The sequence below is a fragment of the Lynx rufus genome, unplaced genomic scaffold (assembly GCF_022079265.1).
Source record: "Lynx rufus isolate CCGP_SWC_20201006 ecotype Redwood Valley unplaced genomic scaffold, mLynRuf1.p SCAF_9, whole genome shotgun sequence".
In the NCBI taxonomy this organism is placed as follows: Eukaryota; Metazoa; Chordata; class Mammalia; order Carnivora; family Felidae; genus Lynx; species Lynx rufus.
This window is the reverse complement of record NW_025814897.1, coordinates 16,831,430-16,855,541: the sequence shown is the minus strand read 5'-3', so window position 1 is coordinate 16,855,541 and position 24,112 is coordinate 16,831,430. Positions and strand designations below refer to the sequence as shown.

The window sequence follows — 24,112 nt, the reverse complement described above, 5'->3', positions numbered from 1 at the left end:
CCCCCTCCAGCAACCCTCTGTCTGTTCTCTATATTTGAGTCTCTTATGTTTTTGTCCCCCTTCCTGTTTTTGTATTCTTTTTGCTTCCCTTCCCTTGTGTTCATCTGTTTTGTATCTTAAAGTCCTCATATGAGTGAAGTCATATGACATTTGTCTTTCTCTGACTAATTTCGCTTAGCGTAACACCCTCTAGTTCCATCCGTGTAGTTGCAAATGGCAAGATTTCGTTCTTTTTGATTGCCGAGTAATACTCCATTGTATATATACCACATCTTTTTTTTTTTAATCTTTTTTAATGTTTATTTATTTTTGAGACAGAGAGAGACAGAGCATGAACGGGGGAGGGGCAGAGAGAGAGGGAGACACAGAATCTGAAGCAGGCTCCAGGCTCTGAGCTGTCAGCACAGAGCCCGACGCAGGGCTCGAACTCACGTACCGTGAGATCATGACCTGAGCCGAGGTCAGACGCTTAACCGACTGAGCCACCCAGGCGCCCCGATATACCACATCTTTATCCATTCATCCATCGATGGACATTTGGCTATTTCCATACTTTCCATACTTTGGCTGTTGTTGATAGTGCTGCTGTAAACATTGGGGTGCATGTGTCCTTTCGAAACAGCACACCTGTATCCCTTGGATAAATACCTAGTAGTGCGTAAATACCCTAGTGAGTCGTAGGGTAGTTCTATTTTTAATTTTTTGAGGAACCTCCATACTGTTTTCCAGAGTGGCTGCCCCAGTCTGCATTCCCACCAGCAGTGCCAAAGAGATCCTCTTTCTCCGCATCCTCGCCAACATCGATTGTTGCCTGAGTTGTTAATATTAGCCATTCTGACAGGTGTGAGGTGGAAGGTATCTCGTTGTGGTTTTGGTTTGTATTTCCTTGAGGATGAGTGATGTGGAGCATTTTTTCATGTGTCGGTTGGCCATCTGGATGTCTTCTTTGGAGAAGTGTCTATTCATGTCTTTTGCCCATTTCTTCACAGATTATTTGGTTTTTGGATGTTGAGTTTGAAAGTTATTTATGGATTTTAGATACTTTTTATCTAATATGTCATTTGCAAATATCTTCTCCCATTCCGTCGGTTGCCTTTTAGTTTTGCTGTTTCCTTCACTGTGCAGAACTTTTTATTTTGATGCGGTCCCAATAGTTCATTTTTGCTTTGGTTTTCCTTGCCTCCAGAGACGTGTTGAGTAAGAAGTTGCTGCCGCCAAGGTCAGAGAGGTTTTTGCCTGCTTTCGCCTTGAGGATTTTGATGGCTTTCTGTCTTACGTTGAGGTCTGTCATCCATTTTCAGTTTCTTTTTGTGTCTGGTGTAAGAAAGTGGTCCAGGTTCATTTCTCTGCATGTCGCTGTCCAGTTTTCCCAGCACCACTTGCTGAAGAGACTGTCTTTATTCCATTGGATATTCTTTCCTGCTTTGTCAAAGATTAGTTGGCCATATGTTTGTGGGTCCATTTCTGGGTTCTCTATCCTGTCCCATTGATTTGAGTGTCTGTTTTTGTGCCAGTATCATACTGTCTAGATGATTACGGCTTTGTAATATGTGTTAAAGTCTGGGAGTGTGATGCCTCCAGCTTCAGTTTTCTTTTTCAAGATTGCTTTGGCTATTTGGGGTCTTTTCTGGTTCCATACAAATTCTAAGATTGTTTGTTCTAGCTCTGTGAAGAATGCCGGTGTTATTTTTATGGGATTGCAAGCAGGGAACTCAGGAATCTCAGGGTCATGAGTTCAAGCCCCATGTCGGGCATGGAGCCTATTTAAAGATTAAATAAATAAATAAATAAATAAATAAGGAATAAGGAAGATCTGCATAACTTAGAGTGATTTCCAGCTTACAAGTGAAAAAGAAGCAAAGTGCAAAATGTTGTAGTATGATACCTTTTGTGTAAGAAATGGGAAATAAGGGAATATATATATCTGCTTATTTTTGAAAAAATAAAAACATAGAAAGGTTAAACCAGAAAAACGATAAGGTGAATTATTTACAAGAGGTAGAAGAATGGGGTGGAAGGGGAGGTGGTGCCACTAAAAAGTTAGTATACTTTTTGCATAATTTTGACTTTTGAAAGCATGCTAATGCTCTACACATTTAAAAAATTAAATTAAATCAATAAAAATACTAAAAAAAAAAAATCTCCCAAACTGAATGCAAACAGAAACAAATGAACCCAACTGTATTTCATATGAACAACATAACCATCCAGAAAGGAGAGGAGTAAGAACTAACTGTAGACCCTCAGCCTGAGGCGGAAGGACACCTCTCGAACTATTGTTATTAGCTTTGCTTTTTGTAGCACCATGGGTATAGCGATTCTGAAATATTGCTGGGAGCCAGAGTCCTTTGGAAAAAGGGAGCCGTAAATATGGAATGCAGGAAGGCAAGGTAGAACCCCATGGAGTTGGGTCAGAATTGGAAGTCACCACCATGAACCCATGCTTCCATATATGTGTGTGTGTATATTATATATGTATTATATAGATCATATGTAAATGATACCTACATATTTTTCCCCCTAGCTCTGTCCACTGAAAGGGCCAAGAAACAGTAACATCCCCATAGCAAGGGGCATACCTAATGCCCAGGTCTTGGTTTCTAACTACCATTCTGCACTAAGAGGAATTGAGATTCCTTGAAAAATGGTTGATTACAGGGCTGGGCAGAGAAGGTACAAGGTAAATTTGGTGTGCCAGAAAGAAAGCATTGCCAAAAATTATGGTGTATGGGGGCAGGGTGGGGGTGATGTCAAAGAACACAAGAGTCAGCTCAAAGGTGGCTAGATCTGGGCTAATTGCAGCATCAAAATAAATAAGGACAGGGGCGCCTGGGTGGCTGAGTTGGTTGGGAGACTGACTTCTGTTTGGGTCATGATCTCACAGTTTGTGGGTTCGAGCCCCGCATCAGGCCCTGTGCTGACAGCTCAGAGCCTGGAACCTGCTTCCGATTCTGTGTCTCCCTCTCTCTGCACCTCCCCTGCTCGTGCTCTCTCTCTCTCTCTGACTCTCAAAAAATAAATAAATGTTAATAAAAAAATTTAGAAAAAAAATTAATTAATTAATTAATTAAGGACAGTAATGGAATAAAACCCATTGAATAAAATAGGAATCCATGAGTCCAAACTGACACACTAGATAAATAAATGAGGAAGGAGAGCTCTTCTCTGCAATGCAATGCTCACTGATACACAAGGAGAGAGGCTGAAGGTAGAAAATCACCATTTCCAAACTATCATAGCGAAAATTGAAAATTGTTCAGGCCAGGGGCGCCTGGGTGGCACAGTCAGTTGAGCGTCCGACTTCAGCCAGGTCACGATCTCGCCGTCCGTGAGTTCGAGCCCCGCGTCAGGCTCTGGGCTGATGGCTCAGAGCCTGGAGCCTGTTTCTGATTCTGTGTCTCCCTCTCTCTCTGCCCCTCCCCCGTTCATGCTCTGTCTGTCTCTGTCCCAAAAATAAATAAACGTTGAAAAAAAAAATTTAAAAAAAAAAAAAAGAAAATTGTTCAGGCCAGAGCCACCAAAGGATATTAACGTACAGATTGCTTACGTAATATCCCAGCCTGGGTGCATATCCATAATTTGAGCACCAGGATACATCAGACGAATCCAAATTGACAAATAGGAAGGACAAAGCCTGGGAATCACTGCAGGTGAAAGGAGAATAATGAGGCCCAAGGACTAAATGCTATGGAGAGTTCTGAACTGCATCCTGGAGCGGGTACACAATTGCTACAATGGACATTATTGAGACTCTTGTCAAACTGGAATGTGGAGTATGGATTAGACATGTCTTGTATCAACTTGAATCTTTTAAATTGGATAACCGTTCTGTGGTTATATAAGAGAATAGTCTTCTTGGGGTGCCTGGCTGGCTCAGTGGGAGGAGCATGTGACTCGATCTCAGGGTTGTGAGTTTGAGCCCCATGACGGGTGAGAGATTATTAAAAAATAAATAAATAGGGGCGCCTGGGTGGCTCAGTCGGTTAAGCGTCCAACTTTGATTCAGGTCAGGATCTTGTGGTCCGTGAGTTCGAGCCCCGCGTCGGGCTCTAGGCTGATGGCTCGGAGCCTGGAGCCTGCTTCCGATTCTGTGTCTCCCTCTCTCTCTGCCCCTCCCCCATTCATGCTCTGTCTCTCTGTCTCAAAAATAAATAAACGTTAAAAAAAAATTTTTAATTTGGGGCGCCTGGGTGGCTCAGTCGGTTAAGCGTCCGACTTCAACTCAGGTCACGATCTCGCGGTCCGTGAGTTTGAGCCCCGCATCGGGCTCTGGGCTGATGGCTCAGAGCCTGGAGCCTGTTTCCGATTCTGTGTCTCCCTCTCTCTCTGCCCCTCCCCCGTTCATGCTCTGTCTCTCTCTGTCTCAAAAATAAATAAACGTTAAGAAAAATTTAAAAAAAATTTAAATTAAAATAAATAAATAAACTGTAAAAAAAGAGAGAGAATAGCCTTCATAGGAAATAGTGAAGTATTCAGGGACCTCAGAGCATGATGTATGCAATCTACTCTTATGAGTCATAAGAAAAATAATTATCTATATGTATATACACTGTACCAAATACAATTTTAAATTAAAATTTTCTGGGGCTGGGGGGTCTGCAGTCGGTTAAGTGTCCAACTCTTGATATCAGCTCAGGTCATGATCTAACAGTTCATGGGATTGAGCCCTGCATGAGGTTCTGTACTGACAGTTTGGAGCCTGTTTGGGATTCTCTCTCACGCTCTCTCTCTCTGCCCCTCCTCCACTTGCGCTCATTCTCTCTCTCTCTCTCTCTCTCTCTCAAAGTAAATAATCAAACATTTAAAATTTTTTTAAAAAATTTCTGGGGCGCCTGGCTGACTCAGGAGGTAAAGTGTACAACTCTTGATCTCTGAGTTGTGACTTTGAGCCCCACATTGGGTGTAGAGATTACTAAAAAAAAATAAAAATAAATTATTAAAAATTTTAATTTAGAGGGGTACTTGGGTGGCTTCAGCTCAGGTCATGCTCTCATGGTCCGTGAGTTCGAGCCCCTAGTCGGGCTCTGTGCTGGCAGCTCGGAGCCTGGAGCCTGCTTCGGATTCTGTGTCTCCCTCTTTCTCTCTCTGCCCCTCCCCCACTCACACTCTGTCTCTGAAAAATAAACATTAAAAAAGTTTTTTTAATTAAAAAAAATACACTCTGAAAAGCAGTATGTTGCTATATCTCTTCAAATCTCTCCTCAATTGAGATTGTAACTTGATCTTGGCCAGAAGTCTCTGTATAGACATTGGTTTGGGGAATATTTGCATGTGAGTCTTTTCCTTTATGGTCATGCAAACATTTTTTATTTCCTTGTTACAGTTTCCACATGTATACATTTCACTTTATTCTGAAATAACGTCATACATTCAGAAAGTTGCAAGAATAGCAGAAGTAGAGTCCTTGTATACTCTTTACTTAGTGTCACAGGGTATTAACATTTTATCACATTTTTCACTTTTTTTATTTTCTGAATTAAAAATTTTTTAGTTTAATGTTTATTTTTGAGAGAGAGAGAGGGAGAGACAGAGCGCATGGGGGAGGGGCAGAGAGAGAGGGAGAGAGAGGATCAGAAGCAGGCTCTGTCCTGACAGCAGAGAGCCTGATGCGGGGCTTGAACTCACGAACCCTGAGATCATGACCTGAGCCGAAGTTGGAAGCTTAACAGCCCGGGCCACCCAGGCACCCCTAAGTTTTTTTAAATGTTTGTTTATTTTTGAGAAAGAGAGAGAAAGCATGCGGGGTGGGGGGTGCGGGGGCAGAAAGAGGGAGAGAGAGAGGATACCAAGGAGGCTCTTCACTCGTCAGCACAGAGCCCGATGCGGGGCTCAAACTCACAAACCCTGAGATCATGACCTGAGCTGAAGTCGGACAGTTAAGCGACCAATTTTTTTAAATAAAAAATAAACAAAATAAATATTTTCTGGGATAAAATATTTATTATATGTAACTCCTGTATCAGATTTGAACATGACGTAAAATTTATGAGCCAATTCTGAATCAAAGCACCGGTTTAAAAATAGTAGGAATAATTTCAGTTTGGAGCAAAGTTTCTTTAAATTGGAACTAATTTTTTAAAACATCTAAGAACAACAGTCATTCAAGGAAGGTCAATTAGTTTAGCATTACTGGCAACAGAATCTGCATCATGAGAACATTTTTATTATAACAACACAATTAGGGATTTTGCCAAAATTAAGGCAAACATTAATTTCATGGGATAAATAGATAATAGTTTATGAGTTGTGTATGACTGTATTATTCCATCCAAACACTGCAGGCCCGTCGTGAGAATACCCAGGCACGGGCAATGATAAATAATTAAGTTAATTTATGGGGCGTCTGGCTAGCTCAGTCGGTGGAGCATGTGACTCTCGAATTCAGGGCTGTGAGTTTGAGCTCCACGTTGGATGTAGAGTATTTTAAGTGTATATTTTAAGTAACTAAAAATAAAATCTTTGGGAGGTGCCGGGGTGGCTCAGTTGGTTAAGCATTTGACTTCGGCTCAGGTCATAACCTCATGGTTGGTGAGTTCCAGCCCCACGTCAGGGTCTCTGCTGTCAGCACAGACCCCGAGTTGGATCCTCTGTCTCCCCTTTCTCTCTGCCCCTCCCCCACTCATTCTCTTTCTCTCTCTCAAATAAAAAAAATTATAAAAAATAAAATCTTTGGGGCACCTGGGTGGCTCAGTGGGTTGAATGTCCAACTCTTGATTTCAACCCAGGTCATTATCCCAGCGTCATGGAATCAAGCCCTGCCTCAGGCTCCATGCTGAGAATCCCTGGGTTCCCTCTCTCCCTCTCTCTGCCCCTCTCCCCCACTTGCTCTATCTAAAATAAAGTAAGGGGTGCCTGGGTGGCTCGATTTGTTGAGTGTCTAACTCTTGGTTTCAGCTCAGGTCCTGATCTCAAGGTTCATGAGTTGGAGCCCCCACATCAGACTCTGCGTGCTGACAGTGTAGAGCCTCCTTGGGATTCTCTCTCCTAGGCCCTCCTGTGCTCTCACACACTTTCTCTCTCTCTCTCTCTCTCTCAAAATAAAGAAACTTAAAAAAAATAATAAAATAAAAAAGAAAACAATCTTTTTTTTTTTTTTTTTTTTTTTTTTAGAGAGAGAGAGGGCACAAGTGAGCAAGGGACAGAGAGAGAGGGAGAGAGAGAGAGAGAGAGAAGCAGGGCTCACCCAAAGCAGGGCTCAAGCTCACCGGATGTGGGACCTGAACTCACGAACTGTGAGAACATGACCTGAGCTGAAGTCCGATGGTTGACGAATGAGCCACCCAGGTGCCCCCCAAAAATAAAATCTAAAAAAAAAAACAAAGACAAAAAACCTTAAGTTAGTTTACCTTGAATATTTTCTTGACTTTAAGTCATACAAAAACCACAGCTTTACCTATTTTTTAATTTTGTCATTAGAAAGTATATTTGTCAAGGTAAGAGGGTAAAGCATATTTGATAGTTAGCTTCCAAATAACTCAAATATTTCGATATACGATATGTGAGCCTTCGTTTGTACTTTGGCCTGGCCCCACAAATACTGGGGGTGGGCCTGTGCCTTCCATCCCTCTGCAAGTAATGATTTTTATTTGGTTTTGGTCCTTTCACCATTTCTATTTGAAAGTATAAATATAGAGGTGTAATGTATAAAATGTTCACCTGCTTTTTTTTTAAGTTTTATTTATTCATTTTGAGAAAGAGAGAGAGCATGAGCAGGGTAGGGTAAAGAGAGGGAGAGAGAGAATCCCATGCTGTCAGTGTGGGGTCCGATGTGGGGCTTGAACTCATAAACTTCGAGATCATGACCCAAGCCGAAATCAAGAGTCAGATGCTCAACCGACTGAGCCGCCCAGGCGCCCCAAATGTTCACCCATTCTTGCACAAAAAATAGCATTGTCTGTATAGTGTTCTATAACTAGCTTTTTAATTTAAAATCGTGTTCTGGGGCGCCTGGGTGGCGCAGTCGGTTAAGCGTCCGACTTCAGCCAGGTCACGATCTCGCGGTCCGTGAGTTCGAGCCCCGCGTCGGGCTCTGGGCTGATGGCTCAGAGCCTGGAGCCTGTTTCCGATTCTGTGGCTCCCTCTCTCTCTGCCCCTCCCCCGTTCATGCTCTGTCTCTCTCTGTCCCAAAAATAAATAAACGTTGAAAAAAAAAAAAAAGAAAAAAAGAAAATAAAATAAAATCGTGTTCTGGCCATCACTTCCTATCAGCGTACAGAAATCATTATTCTTTTTAATAGCTGCATGGTACTCCGCTGTGTGGGTTTAAGGATTGTGTAGAGGGGGCTCAAAAAGTGAACCCCACTTCAAGTTGGATATGGGAAGGAACAGAGGCTCCCAAGAGGGTCTCAGTCACATGGGGGTGACATAAGGGAAGAGGGCCCCCCCCCAACACTCGTCTTTCGCTATAGCGAGGGTCTCTCATGATCAGATAAATCGGCTTGTGGAAAATTAAAATAAGGCCAACCCGTGTGTGGAGACTGCCTCCCCAGAAGGGACTGGATGTTTCCAACCTCAGTCACAGGGGAAAGGATGGACCTGAGAAGGGAAACAGGACCTTAGAAAGTGGGGCCTCTCATTCTGTCCCTCTGGGGCCTAAGCGCTGATAGATCTACACCCGTCTGCGGATGCTTCCGTGATCGCAGCTTTCACAAGGCACCCTGTTGCTCTAGATAATTTCCCGTAGTTTACAAATCCTCTGTAATCTGGCCTCATCCCTCACGAAACTCATCCTTCCCTTGCAGGATACTAACCAACTGCCAGTGGTCACCTGCACACAGCATGCTAGGTCACACTGTAAAGATTTTATCTTGAAGTCATCTCTACACCCAGTGTGGGGCTCGAACTCACAACCCCGAGATCGAGGCTCGCTGGCTCCACCAACCGACCCAGTCAAGCGCCCCCCCCAGGTCACACTTTAAACAGCACACACCCCATCCCCTGGTTACCTACTATCATGGTTACAATGAAGCTAGGTGTCAACTCATCTAGGCGGCCTTCTTTGACAACCTCAGGCCGGGTTCAGTAACTGCCCTGTGTGCATATTTGCGCTCAAGCACTTGGCACGTCGTGTTATAACTGTTGACTTGTGTGTTTCCCTCAGTAGAGTAGAAGTTCCTCAAGAACATGGATCCTGTCTTACTTATCATCCTACCAGGGCGCCTGGGTGGCTCAGTCGATTAAGCGTCTGACTTCAGCTCAGGTCATGATCTCACGGTTTGTGGGTTCGAGCCCCGCTTGGGGCTCTGTGCTGACGGGTGGGAGCCTGGAGCCTGCTTTGGATTCTGTGTCTCCTTCTCTCTCCGCCCCTCTCCTGCTTGTGCTCTGTCTCTCTCTCTCTCAAAAATAAATGAACATTAAAAAAAAAAAATGATCATCCTACCTCCAGCTCCACCTTAGCACCTGACACCCAATGTCCTGGTGTCAGGATGGGGTGGACAAGGGAGCCACCACAATGCCTTTTTCCTTCACATCAAGCCCTCTCTGTCCACACATCTCCTTGATTTTGACTTCCCTGCTGTTATCACTCAGGATGAATTGGAATGTGGCCCTAGAGTCTGGCTTCTCCAACTCATCAGTCCTGCTTCTCAATCCCAGTTCCTTCCACCTACTCCAGAAGATGAGGGAAACAATTCAAACTAGGGGCACCAGGGGGCGCTCTCGGGCAAAGAAGAAACAGGCCCTCTAATCTTGAGTTCCAATCGCATCACATCGGTTGCCATTGCTCAAGAACCCGCAGTGGCTCCCGATTGCCTACTGTCTCTTAAGATCCAGTCCTTCCCCTATGACCTAACTCCACCCCATCTGTCCAAACTCACACGTTACGCACCTTCTACCCTGCTGAATATCTAGCCATGTAACACTCTTTCTTGGGCACCAGCTGTTTACGTAAAGGTGATGCCAACAGGTGATGGTAGTGGCTAAAGCGCTCCTCAAGGCACTCCAAATAAACCTATAATGGAAATGAAAGCAGATATACTTGCCCCATCTCCTAGCCTCCCTTTCAGTCCCAGCCCTCCCCTTGCTCCTGCCACCCACCCTGCCTGGAAAGATCTCTCCTCACTGTTCCCTCTCTAAAACCAGACTCTTCACAGAAGCCTCCACCGTTCCAGAAAGACTTTCCTGGCTAGTGCAGGCAGAGGTTCACATGGATGTTCCCTTTTCTGAATCCCTGTTGAACATCCTGTTTATACGACCGAATTCAGTGCTCCTCAATCCACTGCCTTTGTTTCCATTATAGGCTTACTTAATTCAGCTGTAAATTGTTACAAGTATAGCACACTGGTTTGTGAGTTAGAGTAGTCTTGGTTCAAAGTTTGGTTCCTTGAGGCGATCAGAAAGTTCTGGAAGTAGGCAGTGTTGATGATTGGATAACATTGGGAATGTACTTAATGCCACTGAATTGCACAATTGGAATGATTAAAAGGGTGAATTTTATGGTATGTGTATTTTACCACAGTAAGATATATATATATATATATATATATGTGTGTGTGTGTGTGTGTGTGTGTATTCCCATTGCTCACAGGCTGTGTGAGTTTAGATCATGTCACTCTTTTTTTTAAGTTTTTAAAATTTATTTATTTGGGGGGGGGGAGGAGGGGGCAGAGAGAGAGGAGGAGAGAGAATCCCAAGCAGGCTCTGCACTGCAGTGCAGAGTCCAAAGCGGGTCTCAAACCCATAAACCTTGAGATCATCACCTGAGCTGAAATCAAGAGTAAGACGCTAAACTTAAAAAAGGTGGGGTGGGGAGCACCTGGTGGCTCAGTCCATTAAGCATCAGCTCTTAGTTTTGGATCAGTTCATGATCTCATGGTCTGTGAGTTCGAGCCCTACATCAGGTTCCATCCACACTGATGGTGCGGAGACTGCTTGGGATTCTCTCTTTCCCTCTCTCTCTGCCCCTTTCCTGCTCGTGCTCTCTCTCTCTCTTTCAAAATAAATAAACTTAAAAAAAAAAAAGAGATGCTTAACCAACTGAGCCACTCAGGCACCCCTAGATCATGTCACTCTTCTTCAGTTTTTTCATTTGTTTGCAAAGATCAAGATAAATACTGGTGATAAAAATGATCTTGATGTGAAACGTCTAAGTTGTAAAGCACCATATATTAGATATGAGTGGCTTCTTCCCTCATTCTGAGCACTGCCATGTCCCCTCTGAACAGTCACTGATTTGGTCACTTGCCCAAGATTAGTTAACGAAGTGACAGGGCTGTCTCAAAGCCACCCACAGTCAGCGGTTTGAGACCAAAGTTGACAGGGACACAAAGGGAAGATGCCAGGGGGGAAGCGCAGCCCCAGTCTTAAACCTAGTCTGGGGCTTTTTCCTGACTCCAAATTCTGTGTTCATCCTCCAGCCACAGGGGTGTGGCACAGAGAGGCAGGGAGCAGTCTCCAGGCGTGCCTCCCCTCTTCTCTTTCCTCCTCTCTCCTCTCCTCCAAGGTCAGCTGTGTCAACTACAGTGGGGATCACAGGTCCCCACCTCCAGGGCTCCTCCCAGGTGGCTCAGAGGTCTGTGTGGAAGGAGGGGAAAACAAAATGCAGAAGTCGCCCGGAAGAGAAGGCCAGGAGACCCTGGTGGTGTGCCTGGGTCCCCCTTAGGTCTCTCTGCAGTTAGACGAGCTGGCCTTTTCTCAGGGACAACTCAAAGTCAAATTTAAACAGCCCTCTGGGGACATTTCTAGGTGTTGGTATTTTGGGGAGCGGATGTGAACTTCCCTGAGGGGGAGAGGTGTAAGCTCCAGCATCCTGCTCCCATGCCCTCCCCCCCCCCCCACCCTACCAACTTGCTCCCTTCTCCAAATTTAGGATGGGAGGAGGAAGCAGCAGGGGCCTCAGAAGCCAGAGAACTGAGATCCAGGATTCGGGGGAGGGGGGGCGGGGAAGGGGATGTGCAAGGAGGCCCTCTTATCACAGCTAACAGGAGTGGGTATTGCAGAGCTAGAGAGAGACCCAGAAACCCCCACTCCTGTCCCGATGCTGAAACCCTGGCTGGAGGGTCCTACTCTTTCCTTGATCCGAGGTGGCTGCGCGCCCGGGAGGCGGCCCCCTGGGGCTCCCCATGCAGCCTCGGCTCTCTCCACCCACTCCCCCAATTCTACTTCCCGCTCCTACTTTCCAGCGCGAGGGGGGCGGGTGGGGTACTGGACTGAATCACGGCCGCCGGCTGCGCTCTGGGAAAGGCCTAGGGACCGACTGGAGCTTCCGGAGAGCTCCCGGGCCCCCGCCCAGAGCCCCTCCCCGGCCCGCGGCTGCCGCCTGAGCATTTAAGGTAATGTTTGGGTTGGTGTGAGCGGCGCCGGATGCCCCGCCTCCCGCGGCCCCCGCTGGGCGAGACCCCGAGAGCAGGACTCCTGGGACGCCCGGCGGGCTCCCCCGGGCCGAGGCCTGGGTGCTGGAGGGCCGCCAACGTGGACAGGCCCCTGGGGTCGGAGAGGACAAGGACAGTCACCATTCAGAGGCCTTAGCGGGGTTGGGATGGGAGGGCAGCCCCCCTCCATTCTGGTGGAAGGGTCCCTAGTCCCCAGGAAGCGTCCCTATGCATCCACATCCTCTTTCTCCTTCTCTCCCCCCACTCCCAGCAGACAGGGGGCTGAGAAGAGAGGCCAGCGGCCCCCAGGGGAGTCTCCGGAATGCTGGGAGCCTGGGAACAGGCCGTGCAGTCCCTGGGAAAGCCAGGCTGTGGGAATCCCACCCGCAGCCCCCTCCCCAGGATGGACCACCACCGGATGCCAGAGACCCCAGCTCCCCCACAGGGGGCTTTGTGAGAGTGGAACCCTCCCCCCGCCCTTCCAAGCCTCAGCCTAGGCCGACCCGTAGTTCAGTAGGCCAGCTGTGACGAGGAGTCCCCTCCCCCGCCCTCCGCTTGCCCTGCCGGCTCCAACATAATTCTTGCCATTGTGCCACTCACCCCCTCCCCGCTCCCCTTCTCTAGACCCCTGTACAATGGGGCCTTTGCCGCCTCCAGCACTCAGGGTGGAGATGAACTCACTCAAGGTTTTCCAAGTTTAAAAATAGCCCCTCCCATCCCCCACGCCCAAGTCACCCTCCTCTTCCCCTGCCTTTCTGGGGGCACACCTCAATCCAAGCTGCACCTCCTTCCTCCTGCCCTGGGTCAGGTGCAAAGGACATGTGAGACTGCGTCCGGCCAGGATAGGGGCTGCTTCCCCCCATTCAATCTCTTCCCCCACATCTTCCAACCCAGCCCCCCAGTATCCGGTTTCCTGGCCTGATGATGTCTTCAGCAACAACCGCCCCCCACCCTCTTCCCACCCGATTTTCCACTCCCTCAATGCGGTCTCCTCCCAACTCAGACCCCCATTCTGGAAAAATTCCCCTCCCTTCCCCTCCAAACACTCAAACTGGACCCTATTCTCTGGCCAGACCAGGGGGTTCCCCAGCCTCCATAATTGCCAAGATTGCTGGGCTGCCCCCCCTCCACCCCCAGTTCCTTCCTCATTGCAGCTGCAAACTTGTCTTTATCAGCTTCCTTCCTCTGCCCAGCCCGCCCTTCTCCTATCTTCCTCCCAGTCAAGCCCCTCAACTAGAGGGTTGGGTGGAAGGGCCACCGTGCCCACTGTGCTGAGAGAGGACTCCTAGGTTAGAATCTTGCCCCGGTGGCCCCTTGGGCCAGGCCCATCCCTGTCTTTTTACCTCCCCATCCGCTACACTGCGGCCGGGGCCTCACTCTTCTCCACTTTAACTTACACTGAAACGAAAGCCCCACCCACCCGGGAGACCAGACCATGGCCACCACCCCACCCAGCCTCAGTTTCTCTGCCTGTGGTCAGACCCATGCCAGGGAGACACGAAGAGGACATTCTACACGGCGGGACCCCTCATCTCCGAGTAGCCTGGGCCTATCATGGGGGTGGAGGAAAGCAGCCTTCCTACCCCTTCCTTCTGGAGAGAAATAGACAAAGAATTAGGACTCTGGTCCTGGGCTTCTTTTTGTCTTGGCCTGCATTCGAGTAAAGCTGCTTCCAACGCAGCCCAGGTGTCTCTGCCCGTGGCCACCGCCTCCTTGATCCCTCTCCAGCTGGGTCACAGTCCTCTCTTGCTGAAAGTTCTTCCTCTGCTGCCTTCTCTCTTCCCTGCCATTTCTGCAGCTCCACTTTCTGGCATCTTCGAGGAGCCGGAGGGCTGATACTCTCCACCTTCTGTTCTCTCTACCCTGTTCTCCTGCCTTCACTGCCCTTTCTTCTTGTTTCCGTGCCCCTTTGCATCCTCTCCAAGGTCCTGATCTCTCTTTGGTTTGGAATCTCAAAGTGCCCCCATCATGAGCCCATCCCAAAGCTGCCTGCCCCCGACCTCTACCACCCACTCCCTGGCAGCCCAGGTCGCCCCCAGGCTGCCGGCTTCCTTAAAGGACAGTCTTTGCGCATGTTTGGTGGAGCCACACTGGGAAAGGATGTCACCCTGGGCTCTAACCTCATTTCCCCTTCGACGCTGAGGCAGCTCCTCTACCCCCACCTGGCTGCACTCTGCTCAGGGCGGAAGAAGAATTCCGAACCGACTGTCCTTGGTGGCTAGCTGGCTTTGTTTTCAGGCGGAGAGGAGAATGATTAGTTAATGGTGTTAAGTGAAGGGAAGGGAGTGGGGGCGGGGAAGCGGAGCTCCCTGCCCAGCTCTGGCTTGTGGGGTGGGGGAGGCAAACAGCATCCCTCAGCCATTCCTGCTCCTTCCCCCGTAGCCGAACAAACTCATCCATTCCACTCCGGGCCCCGGGGCCAGTCCATACATTCACTCCTGGGGGATGCGGAGCCACGGTCCTCCGGTCCTCCGCTCGGCCTCTCCCCCTAGGCTCCAGGCCCCACGCCCCTGCCCTGGCCGGCTTGGCATTGCTTCTGGCTGGAGACTGATGAAGGGAGAGGAGGGGTCAGCAAGGTTCCAAAAAACCGAGGCTCATGTGGTTTGCCAGTCATCTCTGCGTCATCAAAATACCAGCCCAGAGCATTCTCTCAAGTCACCTGCCCATCTCTAGCGTTTGCTGCCTCACGCTGCTCCTCCCCCAGCCCGCTGAGAGGCTGCTCTGCCAGGCGACCGGCCTCCACCCCAAATCCAGACCTCTATTTGACCCTCTCCCTGGAGTCCCAGCAGATGTGATGCTGGGGTCTCTAAGAGGCAGGAGCCCATCCCACTCCCCAGAGCCCGAGTTCAAGGGGCCAGAAGACCTGGGTGTGGGAAGAGGGGGAACTTGCTGTGTGGAGGGCTGCCTGCGATCAGACCTGATTCCCCCTCCACGCTTCCACCCCCAGCTGCGGAGCCAGTCCACAGGGGGCCTGGGGTTGTGCTGTTGGTGGTGGTGAAGGGCAGTGGGGGGGGGGCGGGGAAAGCCCTGCTTCAGGGGGTCCTTTCAACCATCAGGACAGCAACAGGTTTTCAGGGGTCAACTGGAGACGTCGCACCCATGAACCCTTCCTTCTCCCTCTTTTCTTTATTCAGGAGAGGGGAAACTGAGCCCCAGCTGGGCTCATTGAGTGAAGAGGGCAAAAGCAGAATCTTCAAGGCCCGGACTCGGTTCCGTGTGAAAGCCTTGGGCCTGTGAATTCAGCCCCCCCTCCCTCTTCCGCTCTTCAGACTTGCGGGGGCTTGGGTTCGAAGGGGGAGCCCACGGGGCACCGTCTCCACTCCTCAGTGCGGGTACCTCCGGGTCTGCGGGCCCCGGCCCGGGGCTCTTCCCTTAAAGCGACCAGCACTGCGAGGCTTGGGGGTGTGCGAGGCTTTGGGGGTAGTGTCAGGCCGGCGGCAGCCGCAGTGGTGCAATATTTCTGGGAAGCCGCCGCGGCCGGCCAGTGGCCAGTTTCTGGGTGGCAGGGGTCCGGCGGGGTGGAGGAGGAGGCGGGCAGAGGCGCCTGCACGGGAGGCCCCCAGCGGGGCGCCGGAGGACCTGGTCTGCTGCTCCTCCGCCCGGCCGTCCCGGTAGGGGCCGAGCGGGGCCGAGCGCCGCCGGTTCTGAGCCGGCGTGACTCGGGGCGTCCGGGCCGACCTCCCGTAGCCGCCGCCTCGGCCAGTCAGCCCGGCCTCGAGACACCTGTCACTGCCCCCTCGCCCGACCCGAGCCGGCAAGGGGGCTGGGCGCCGGGCCCGGCCTAGCCGGGCGCGCGGCTCCGCGCAGCTCCGGGCCCGCCCCCGTGGAGCGGCGGCGGGGGCGGGGGGCTGCGCGGGGCGGGGCGGGCCGGGCCCCCTCCCCCGCCCCCCTGACGTCAGCCCCCGGCCGCCGCCGGCTGGCTCACTAGGCGCTCGCCCTCCGGCCGGGAAGCATGGGGCCGTCCGGGCTCGTCTGCGCCCTCCTGCTCGCCGCCTGCTGCTGCTGTCGCCGCGCCGCGGGTGAGTGGCTTCGCAGGGGGCCCGCGCCCCCGAGCGGCCCGGGCCAGGGGTCTTTGGCGGAGCGCGCCCGGGGAGCGGAGCCGGCGGCGCGGCGCGGGTCGGGGCTTTGCGCCCCGGCGTGCGCTCCTCCTTCCCGGCGCCTTGCGCGCGTGCAACTCTTCTTCGCGGCCAGTTTGCAGCCTCGATCCTAGAGTATCCCGGGGAGGAGGACGCGGGGAGGAAGGAGGCTGCTGCCCGGAGCCGGAGGGGGTGGAGCCGAGCCTCTCGGGGGAGCTGGGGAGAGCTTTGCCTCAGGTGCCCACTCTGGGGGCCCGCGGCTGGAGCGGCGGCGGGAGGCGCCGCTGGAGCGCATCCCTAAATCCCGGATTCTGCGCCCGCCTGTTGCTGGAAAAGGCGGCTTGCTTAGCGGGAGGGGGCGCGCCGACGCCTCCTCTCCGGCCTGGGCTCCGAGCCAGGCTGGAGGTGAGCGAGCGGGGGAGGGACGGCGGCTCCCGCCCGAGCAAGGGCGTTGGCAGGGGCTGGGGGGCGGCGTGGGTCGCCTCGCGCCTGTCGGGTGAGGGGATCACAGGTGGCAGAAGCGAGGGCTCGAGGGTGCCCAGGGTGGAAGCGCCCAGAATTGTTACGCCTCCCGGAGTGGGACCACGTTCAGGTGGGAAGAGCGCCCCTGCACCTCGGAGTTTTTCTCTGGAACTGCCTGGGAGCCGGGCGCTCCCGGGTCCATGCTGCCCTTGTATGGCCTGCAGCGGTGTCGCGTGTTTCTCTTGGCTCCCTTTCCCGGGTCCCAGCCGCTGTCCGGCTGGGGAAGGGGAGGGCTAGGCAATACCCAGCTCGCTGGCCTCATGCCCGGTGCCTACAGTGTCCCTGGGGTACCCCAGGCTGCTGCCTCCCAGGCTGACTGTGTTTCTGGGGAAAGGGCTAAATTGGGCTCCACAGCTGCAGCCAATCTAGCCCCACCCTGCCCCGCTCCTCTAGCTCTGGGGAAACGGAGTCAGGGACGCGAGCGAGGCCTCTGCTGTGGGCTGAAGACCGCTCCATCTGCCCTCCTTGTCTGGGCGCCAGCCTGGGGCAACAACCCAGGCATCCCTGAGGCCAGCCAGATGGTATTGAGTGACATCACCTCCTCACAGGGCAGGCAGCACGCTGGCACCACTGACGTCACTCTTGCTCACTGCCTGGCCCTCACCCTGACCCCTGGGGGACATTCTGACCCCTTCGTGCTCACAAGACTCCCAGGCTGGGGGGTCCCCTGAGCGTGTGGGATGTCCACAGAGGTACTGCTTTGGGAGCCTGAGATGGGAGCTTCTGGCCGGGGTTGGCTCGCTGCGTCTTGTGGGAAATTTGGGGAGGGCTTTTTTGGGGGGCAGAGTAGTGAGGTCTTCCCCGCGGTGTGGGGACACAAAGGGGCCTGTGTGCCCCAGCCTGGCACATGCCTTGCATTCCCACACTCTGAGCTCACTGGGAGTGGAGGGGGCCTGGAAGGAAAGGGGCCTTCCTCTTGGCCCACCGCCTAGGTTGCCCCTCTGCCAGCCTCGTCTGGAAGGTGCCTGGTGCTCAGGGTCTCCTCCTGCGATGACCAGAGACGGTCCCCCTCGACTCCCCTGAACTGGAGGAGAGGGCGGCCTGGGGCAGCGGGTAGAGAGGGGTTGAGGCTCAGGAGGGCAGGGCCCTCTCCCGGAAGAAAAGCTGCAGGGAGCGGGCTGGGAGGGGAGGCCACGGGGAGCAGCTGGAGCTGACACCGCTGCTGGGGTGTCCCCTCCCGCACCCCAGGTGTGCCTGGAGAGGCGGAGCCCCCCACCCCGGAGCCCCTGGAGGTGGAAGTTGGCGGGACAGCCCTTCTGAAGTGCGGCCCCTCCCACTCCCCGGGCAACTTCAGCCACGTGGACTGGTTTTCTGTGAGTGCGTGGAGAGGGTGGCAGGGTGGCAGGGTGGGAGGCTGTCCCCCTCCCGCAGCCCCAGGACCCTCCCCTCCCCTCCGTCACCCCTCCTCAGGTCCACAAGGAGAAGCCGACTCTCATCTTCCGCGTGCGCAAGGGCCAGGGCCAGAGCGAACCCGGCGAGTACCAGCACCGGCTCAGCCTCCTGGACAGAGGGACTACTCTGGCCCTGGCACACGTCACCCCCCACGACGAGCGCATCTTCCTGTGCCAGGGCAAGCGCCCTCAGTCCCAGGAGCACCGAATCCAGCTCCACGTCTACAGTCAGTGCCCCATCCGTGCCTCGCGGGCGCGTGGGTCGTGGGAAGCGGTGTGGTCCTATATGCCCCTCCTCTCCTTCCCTTGTAGAAGCCCCGGAGGAGCCGACCATCCAGGTCAATCCCTTGGGCATTTCAGTCAACAGCGAGGAGCCCGAGGAGGTGAGCCACGCCAGGGTGGCCAGGCGGGGCCTGGTGGGGCCTGAGCGGCAGCGAGACTCACGGCCTGTCCCCCTCAGGTTGCTACCTGTGTGGGGAGAAATGGGTACCCCGTTCCTCAAGTCATCTGGTACAAGAATGGGCGGCCCCTGAAGGAGGAGAAGAAACGTGAGTGCAGCCCCGTCAGCCCTTAAGGGCCCTGCTTACGGTGCCACCACCTTGCCTTTCGTCGGACCTTGGTTTTTTGAAGTACACAAGCGAGGCCTGAAAACGTTCTCGTGAGAATGTAAACGACCCAGGAGATCTAGAAGGAAAATTCCCTTCTTGCCCCACATCCCCTCCCGGAAAGTAAGCTCTGCTGTCAGTTGAGTGTTCGTTCTTTCCGGCCAGTTTCTGGGTCCTTACACATACAGAGATACGTCTCGGCACGTGTAGGCTTTTGATTTTTTATTCTCTAAATCAGTGGTTCTCAAAGAGGGGTCATTTTGCTCCTCCCTCCGGGACGTTTAGCGCTGTCCGGAGGTATTTCTGGTTGTCGCAAACGGAATGGTGGTGATGGCACCTGGGGGACGGTCGGCAGCCCCACCCCACAAAGAATTCTCTGCGCCGACGCTTGGGCAGCACCGAGGTCGGGAAACCCCCGATCTCGGTGGTTCTGTGTGGTAGATCACTTTTCTTTTGACGGTGAGCCTTGGAAACCTTTGCAGCTTCGTCAGTGTAGCTCTACCGGATTGTTTTGCGCCCCCCCCCCATGGGTATGGTGTAGTCAGGCTGGCCGTTCACTACCCCCGTGGGTGGGCATCTGGAGTGTTTGCTGAGAGGCATCGGTCAGTCACTGTGGCATTCCTGGCACGCGCCCTGGAGTGCGCGCGTGCGCGCGCCCGTGGAGCAGGTGGATAACGAGCAGTAAAACTTCGGAGGTGAAGAGTCGCGGCTCCCGTGGTGCCTGGCCTTCTGCGGAGGCCGGGGTCCCTCCGGGAGCCCCCTCCGGCAGCCCCTGCGACCAGGGGGTGGGGGCGGAGGCGGGGCCGAGGCCGAGCCTCTCTCCCCTTCCTCCCTGCCCAGGGGTCCACATTCAGTCGTCCCAGATCGTCGAGTCGAGCGGTCTGTACACCCTGCAGAGCGTTCTGAAGGCCCAGCTGGTTAAGGAAGACAAAGACGCCCAGTTTTACTGCGAGCTCAACTACCGGCTGCCCAGCGGGAACCACATGAAGGAGTCCAGGGAAGTCGTCGTCCCGGTTTTCTGTGAGTCCCGATACGGCCCTGGGCTGGGGCGGGTGGAAAAGTCCGGCCGCTCCCCGGCGCGGGGCGCGGGGACGGCTGGTGGGCTGACGGCCGCGGCCCCCGTGCCCCCCCCCCCCCGTGCTATAGACCCGGCGGAGAAAGTGTGGCTGGAAGTGGAGCCCGTGGGCGTGCTGAAGGAAGGGGACCGCGTGGAAATCCGGTGTCTGGCTGACGGCAACCCCCCACCCCACTTCACCATCAGCAAGCAGGTGCGGAGGGCGCCCGCGCTGGGTGCACACGGGCTGCGAGAGCGGCTGGAGGCGCACGCCGCTCACCCCCTCGCTCTCCCCCAGAACCCCAGCACCCAGGAGATGGAGGAGAAGGCGACGGAGGACAACGGGGTCCTGGTGTTGGAGTCCGCCCGGAAGGAGCACAGTGGGCTCTATCAGTGTCAGGGCCTGGACCTGGAAACCATGGCATCGCTGCCCAGCGAGCAACAGGAGCTGCTGGTGAACTGTGAGGGCCCCGGGCCCCAGACGGGGGGGGCGGGGGGGAGCAGGCGGGGGGCAAGCGGGAATTTTGCCCAGGCTGACGCCCTTGCCGTGTCCCCAGATGTGTCTGATGTCCGGGTGAGCCCTGCGGCCCCGGAGAGCCGGGAGGGCGGCAGCCTCGCCCTGACCTGTGAGGCAGAGAGTAACCGAGCCCTGGAGTTCCAGTGGCTGAGAGAAAAGGTACTCAGGCGGGCCTGGGGCTGTGGGGCGTGGGGGGCCGTGTGGCTGTGAGTGACCCACCGACCCCTCTCTCACCCCAGACAGGCCAGGTGCTGGAGAAGGGGCCCGTGCTCCGCTTACACAACCTGCAGCGAGACGCGGGGGGAGGCTACCGCTGCGTGGCCTCCGTGCCCAGCGTCCCGGGCCTGAACCGCACTCAGCTGGTCCGCGTGGCCATTTTTGGTGAGGCCCTCTGGGCAGAGACCGGGCGGCCCGGGAAGCTACCCCCGGCTGGGTGGTTTCGAGCTCTTCGAGGACGAAAGGCCACCGGCTGCCCCGGGATGCTCTGGCGGGGAGGGGGAGGCAGGCCAGCGGAGTTGGCCGCCACACCCGTCCCCCTCCCTCTCTAAGGGTCCCCGTGGATGACATCAAAGGAAAGGAAGATGTGGGTGAAAGAGAACACAGTGTTGAATCTGTCCTGTGAAGCGTCGGGACATCCCCGGCCCTCCATCTCCTGGAGCGTGGACGGCACGGTGAGCCCACCTCCTTTTCCCCTGCTCACGCACCCCTGCCCCAGGCTCTGCTGCGGGGACCGGGCCTGGCCCCTGAGCTCCGCCTCCTTCCTTACAGGCCCATGAACAAGACCAAGATCCGCAGAGCGTCCTGAGTGTCCTGAATGTCCTCGTGACCCCAGAGCTGTTGGAGACCGGTGCAGAGTGCGTGGCCTCCAACTTCCTGGGCAGAAACACCACCACCATTTTCCTGGAGCTGGGTACGAGCCTCGTCCGTCCTCGGTGTGGCGGGGTGTGGCGGGCGCGGGCTTGTGCTTTTCTTAACCCACCTTTCGATCCGTTTAACCACAGACTCAAACAGAACCACTGGCCTCAGCACCTCCACTGTCAGTCCTTACACCAGAGCCAACAGCACCTCCACAGGTGAGCAGGCAGTCTGGGCTCGAGAACGGGGGGGCCGCGGGGCTGTGCCAGGGCACCCTTATCCTGCCCTGTCCCTGCCCAGGGAGCCCCGGGCTGGGTGGGGCAGCGGTGGAAGCGTGGCCACCTGGGGCCGGGAGTGACTAGGAACATCTCTGTGGGACAGAGAAGAAGCTGCCGGAGCCTGAAAGCAAGGGCGTGGCCATCGTGGCCGTGACCGTGTGCGTCCTGGTCCTGGCCGTGCTGGGTGCCGTTCTCTATTTCTTCTACAAGAAGGGCAAGCTACCATGCGGGCGGTCGGGCAAACAGGAGATGTAAGCATGGTACCCCCGCGCCCTCTATCCCCCCGCCCCCCGTCGTGCTACCCAGCTTGCCTCCGCGGGCACATTCCCTGCCTGCTCGAGTGCCCGCTCACCCCTTAGGAGCAGGAGGGGGACGCTGAGTGTGAGTGCTCCCTGCTCTCCTGCCCGCTGCATTCACCCACGCCTTCTCCCTTCCATTCACTGCGTGTTTCCCTTCCCTGAGCTGGCCCCACAGCACCTGCCTAAGAGCCCCATCACCCAGTCCAGTGTCTTTCCCAGCGACCTTCCCTTCCCTTGCCCCTGAGTTGCCAACTTCTTGCCTCCCTCCCTCCTCCCAGCACGCTGCCCCCGTCTCGTAAGAGCGAATTTGTAGTTGAAGTTAAGTCAGATAAGCTCCCAGAAGAGATGGGCCTCCTACAGGGCAGCACCGGTGACAAGAGGGCTCCAGGAGACCAGGTAGGAGGCAGTTCCTGCGGCCAGTGCCTGACGCCTCTCCAGGGATTGGGAGCCGCGGGGGCTAATGGCTCTCGTCCCCTGAACACTCTCTCTCCCTTTCCTCCTCCTCTACTGGAGACTGGGAGCAGGCCCGTCTTGCCTTCCTAACACTAGTCCCAGGTTGGTAGGGCGAGGAGAGTGGCCGGGGGACCGTGGACAAGGGGTAGCTCCCCGGACTGACAGCACACACTCCGCCCTGTCACCGCCACCTTTCCCCGAACAGTGCCGTGGCTCGGGTCACCGAGCGCGGTGTGGCCAGTCCAGTTCGGAGCCTAGGCCCTCTTGCCCCGCCCCCTCCCACCGCTTCCCTCCACGCCTCGTCCATCAGCTTTGGCTTCGGTCCCTCATCCCTTCAGCGCTCCCACCCCAGACGCCAACGCGGTCCCCCCGCGCTCCCCTCACCTCTCTCCTCTTCACCTACTTCTAGGGAGAGAAATACATCGATCTGAGGCACTAGCCTGCTCATCACACTGAGTGCCCTTCCCGCCTGGAACACTTCCTGCTCCCTGCTTACCCTCTCCCAACACTCAGGATGATTGCCAAAGCCTCTAAAGCGGGGTAGGAGAAGGTCCCTACTCCAGCTGGCCTGCAGACCCCATTTCTGAGGGAAGGGCCGTCGGGAGAAGGTCCTCTTCGAGGACCGACCCACCGAGGTCTCGGTTGGGTGAGCTCATCCCAGGGAGGGGCCTCAGTATCCCGGGAGTGGGAAGGAGTTTCTTGCAGACCGCGTTTTCTCTGTAGACATATTGTGGATGTATATACCTGTTTTCTACCAGCAGCCAAGTTAGGTAGTCTGTTTATCTGGAGCTGGTTTCTGCCCCAAAGGCTGGCGTCCTCATTCGGTTGTGTCACTGAGGTGAGGACACACTGAGCCCAGGCCCCTCTCTGCTGAAGTATGTTGCTCACACCGGTTCTGGAGAGTATGTACCCCAGCATTCATTACAAAGCAGCTGCCTGCCTGCCGCGGGAGGCCCTTTTGTGACCCACCTCTCTCTGGGAAGAAGCCAGGACTGGTGGTGTTCCTTAGATCTTGTTGTCCCTGCAGGGAGGAAGCTGGGCAGTTTTCCAGGGTTAGGCCATTGTGCTCAAACCCCCTGCGTTAATTTGGCTCCCATTGCCCTGTCAGGGGGTCACGTAAGACTGAAAGGTGGGGTTAGGGGACAGCCATGAGGTCCAGACTGTCCTTTATGACGATTAAGACTAGAACTCTACAAGCACCAAACTTCTATAAAGTGAGCTAATGGCCTTAGACCCTGGGAGAAGGGCCTTCCCTAATGGGAGAATGGTACTTAGGGATGAGAGCTGGCCTGGCTGGAGCTTTGGGGTGTGAATGTGTATTTGTGTGCGCGCACCTGTATGTATATGTGGTTTCGTTAGGTTGTGTGTAAATTTGCAAATTTCCTCTATGTATGTATATATATATATATATGTATATGTAAGAAAAATAAAGCTTAACTGTCCCAGAAATCTCACCCCGTTTTTTATTCATCATGGGCACCACAGCAGCCTGGGGTCTCCGCAACTGGAATCGTACCGAACAGAACACAAAACCCTTCACATTTAGGAGCGGGGACCAGAGGTTCCCTCTGCTTCTGCTCCACCACAGAGGATGATCCCCCTGCTTCTCAGCAGCAAGGCCGCCTCGCTCTAAGGCAGCTCTCAGGGCCCGGCAGGCTGTTGGCAAGGAGGAGCTATCAACATTTTTCTAGGCCTTCCAGCGGCTCGGACTTGCCTTGAGGTGGCAGCAGACTCACCACGATGACTGCGCGGGC

General features: G+C 54.2%; 1 protein-coding gene across 3 annotated transcripts; it reads left to right on the top strand.

The window, feature by feature from the left end:
• Positions 1 to 16,227: 16,227 nt before the first annotated feature.
• MCAM (melanoma cell adhesion molecule) lies at positions 16,228 to 23,905 on the top strand. Of its 3 annotated transcripts, XM_047070440.1 has the most exons (16): positions 16,228 to 16,327; positions 18,095 to 18,219; positions 18,317 to 18,524; positions 18,610 to 18,680; positions 18,758 to 18,845; positions 19,743 to 19,922; positions 20,049 to 20,170; positions 20,255 to 20,417; positions 20,514 to 20,632; positions 20,713 to 20,854; positions 21,023 to 21,144; positions 21,242 to 21,383; positions 21,475 to 21,546; positions 21,710 to 21,857; positions 22,184 to 22,301; positions 22,768 to 23,905. In XM_047070440.1, exons 1-16 carry the CDS (start codon positions 16,261 to 16,263, stop codon positions 22,795 to 22,797), a joined length of 1,917 nt encoding a protein of 638 aa, XP_046926396.1. In that variant the 5' UTR covers positions 16,228 to 16,260; the 3' UTR covers positions 22,798 to 23,905. The 3 variants fall into 3 exon arrangements, with proteins under 3 accessions (XP_046926396.1, XP_046926395.1, XP_046926394.1); XM_047070439.1 differs by having other exon boundaries at positions 22,184 to 23,905; XM_047070438.1 differs by lacking the exon at positions 22,184 to 22,301 and having other exon boundaries at positions 16,258 to 16,327.
• Positions 23,906 to 24,112: the final 207 nt, after the last annotated feature.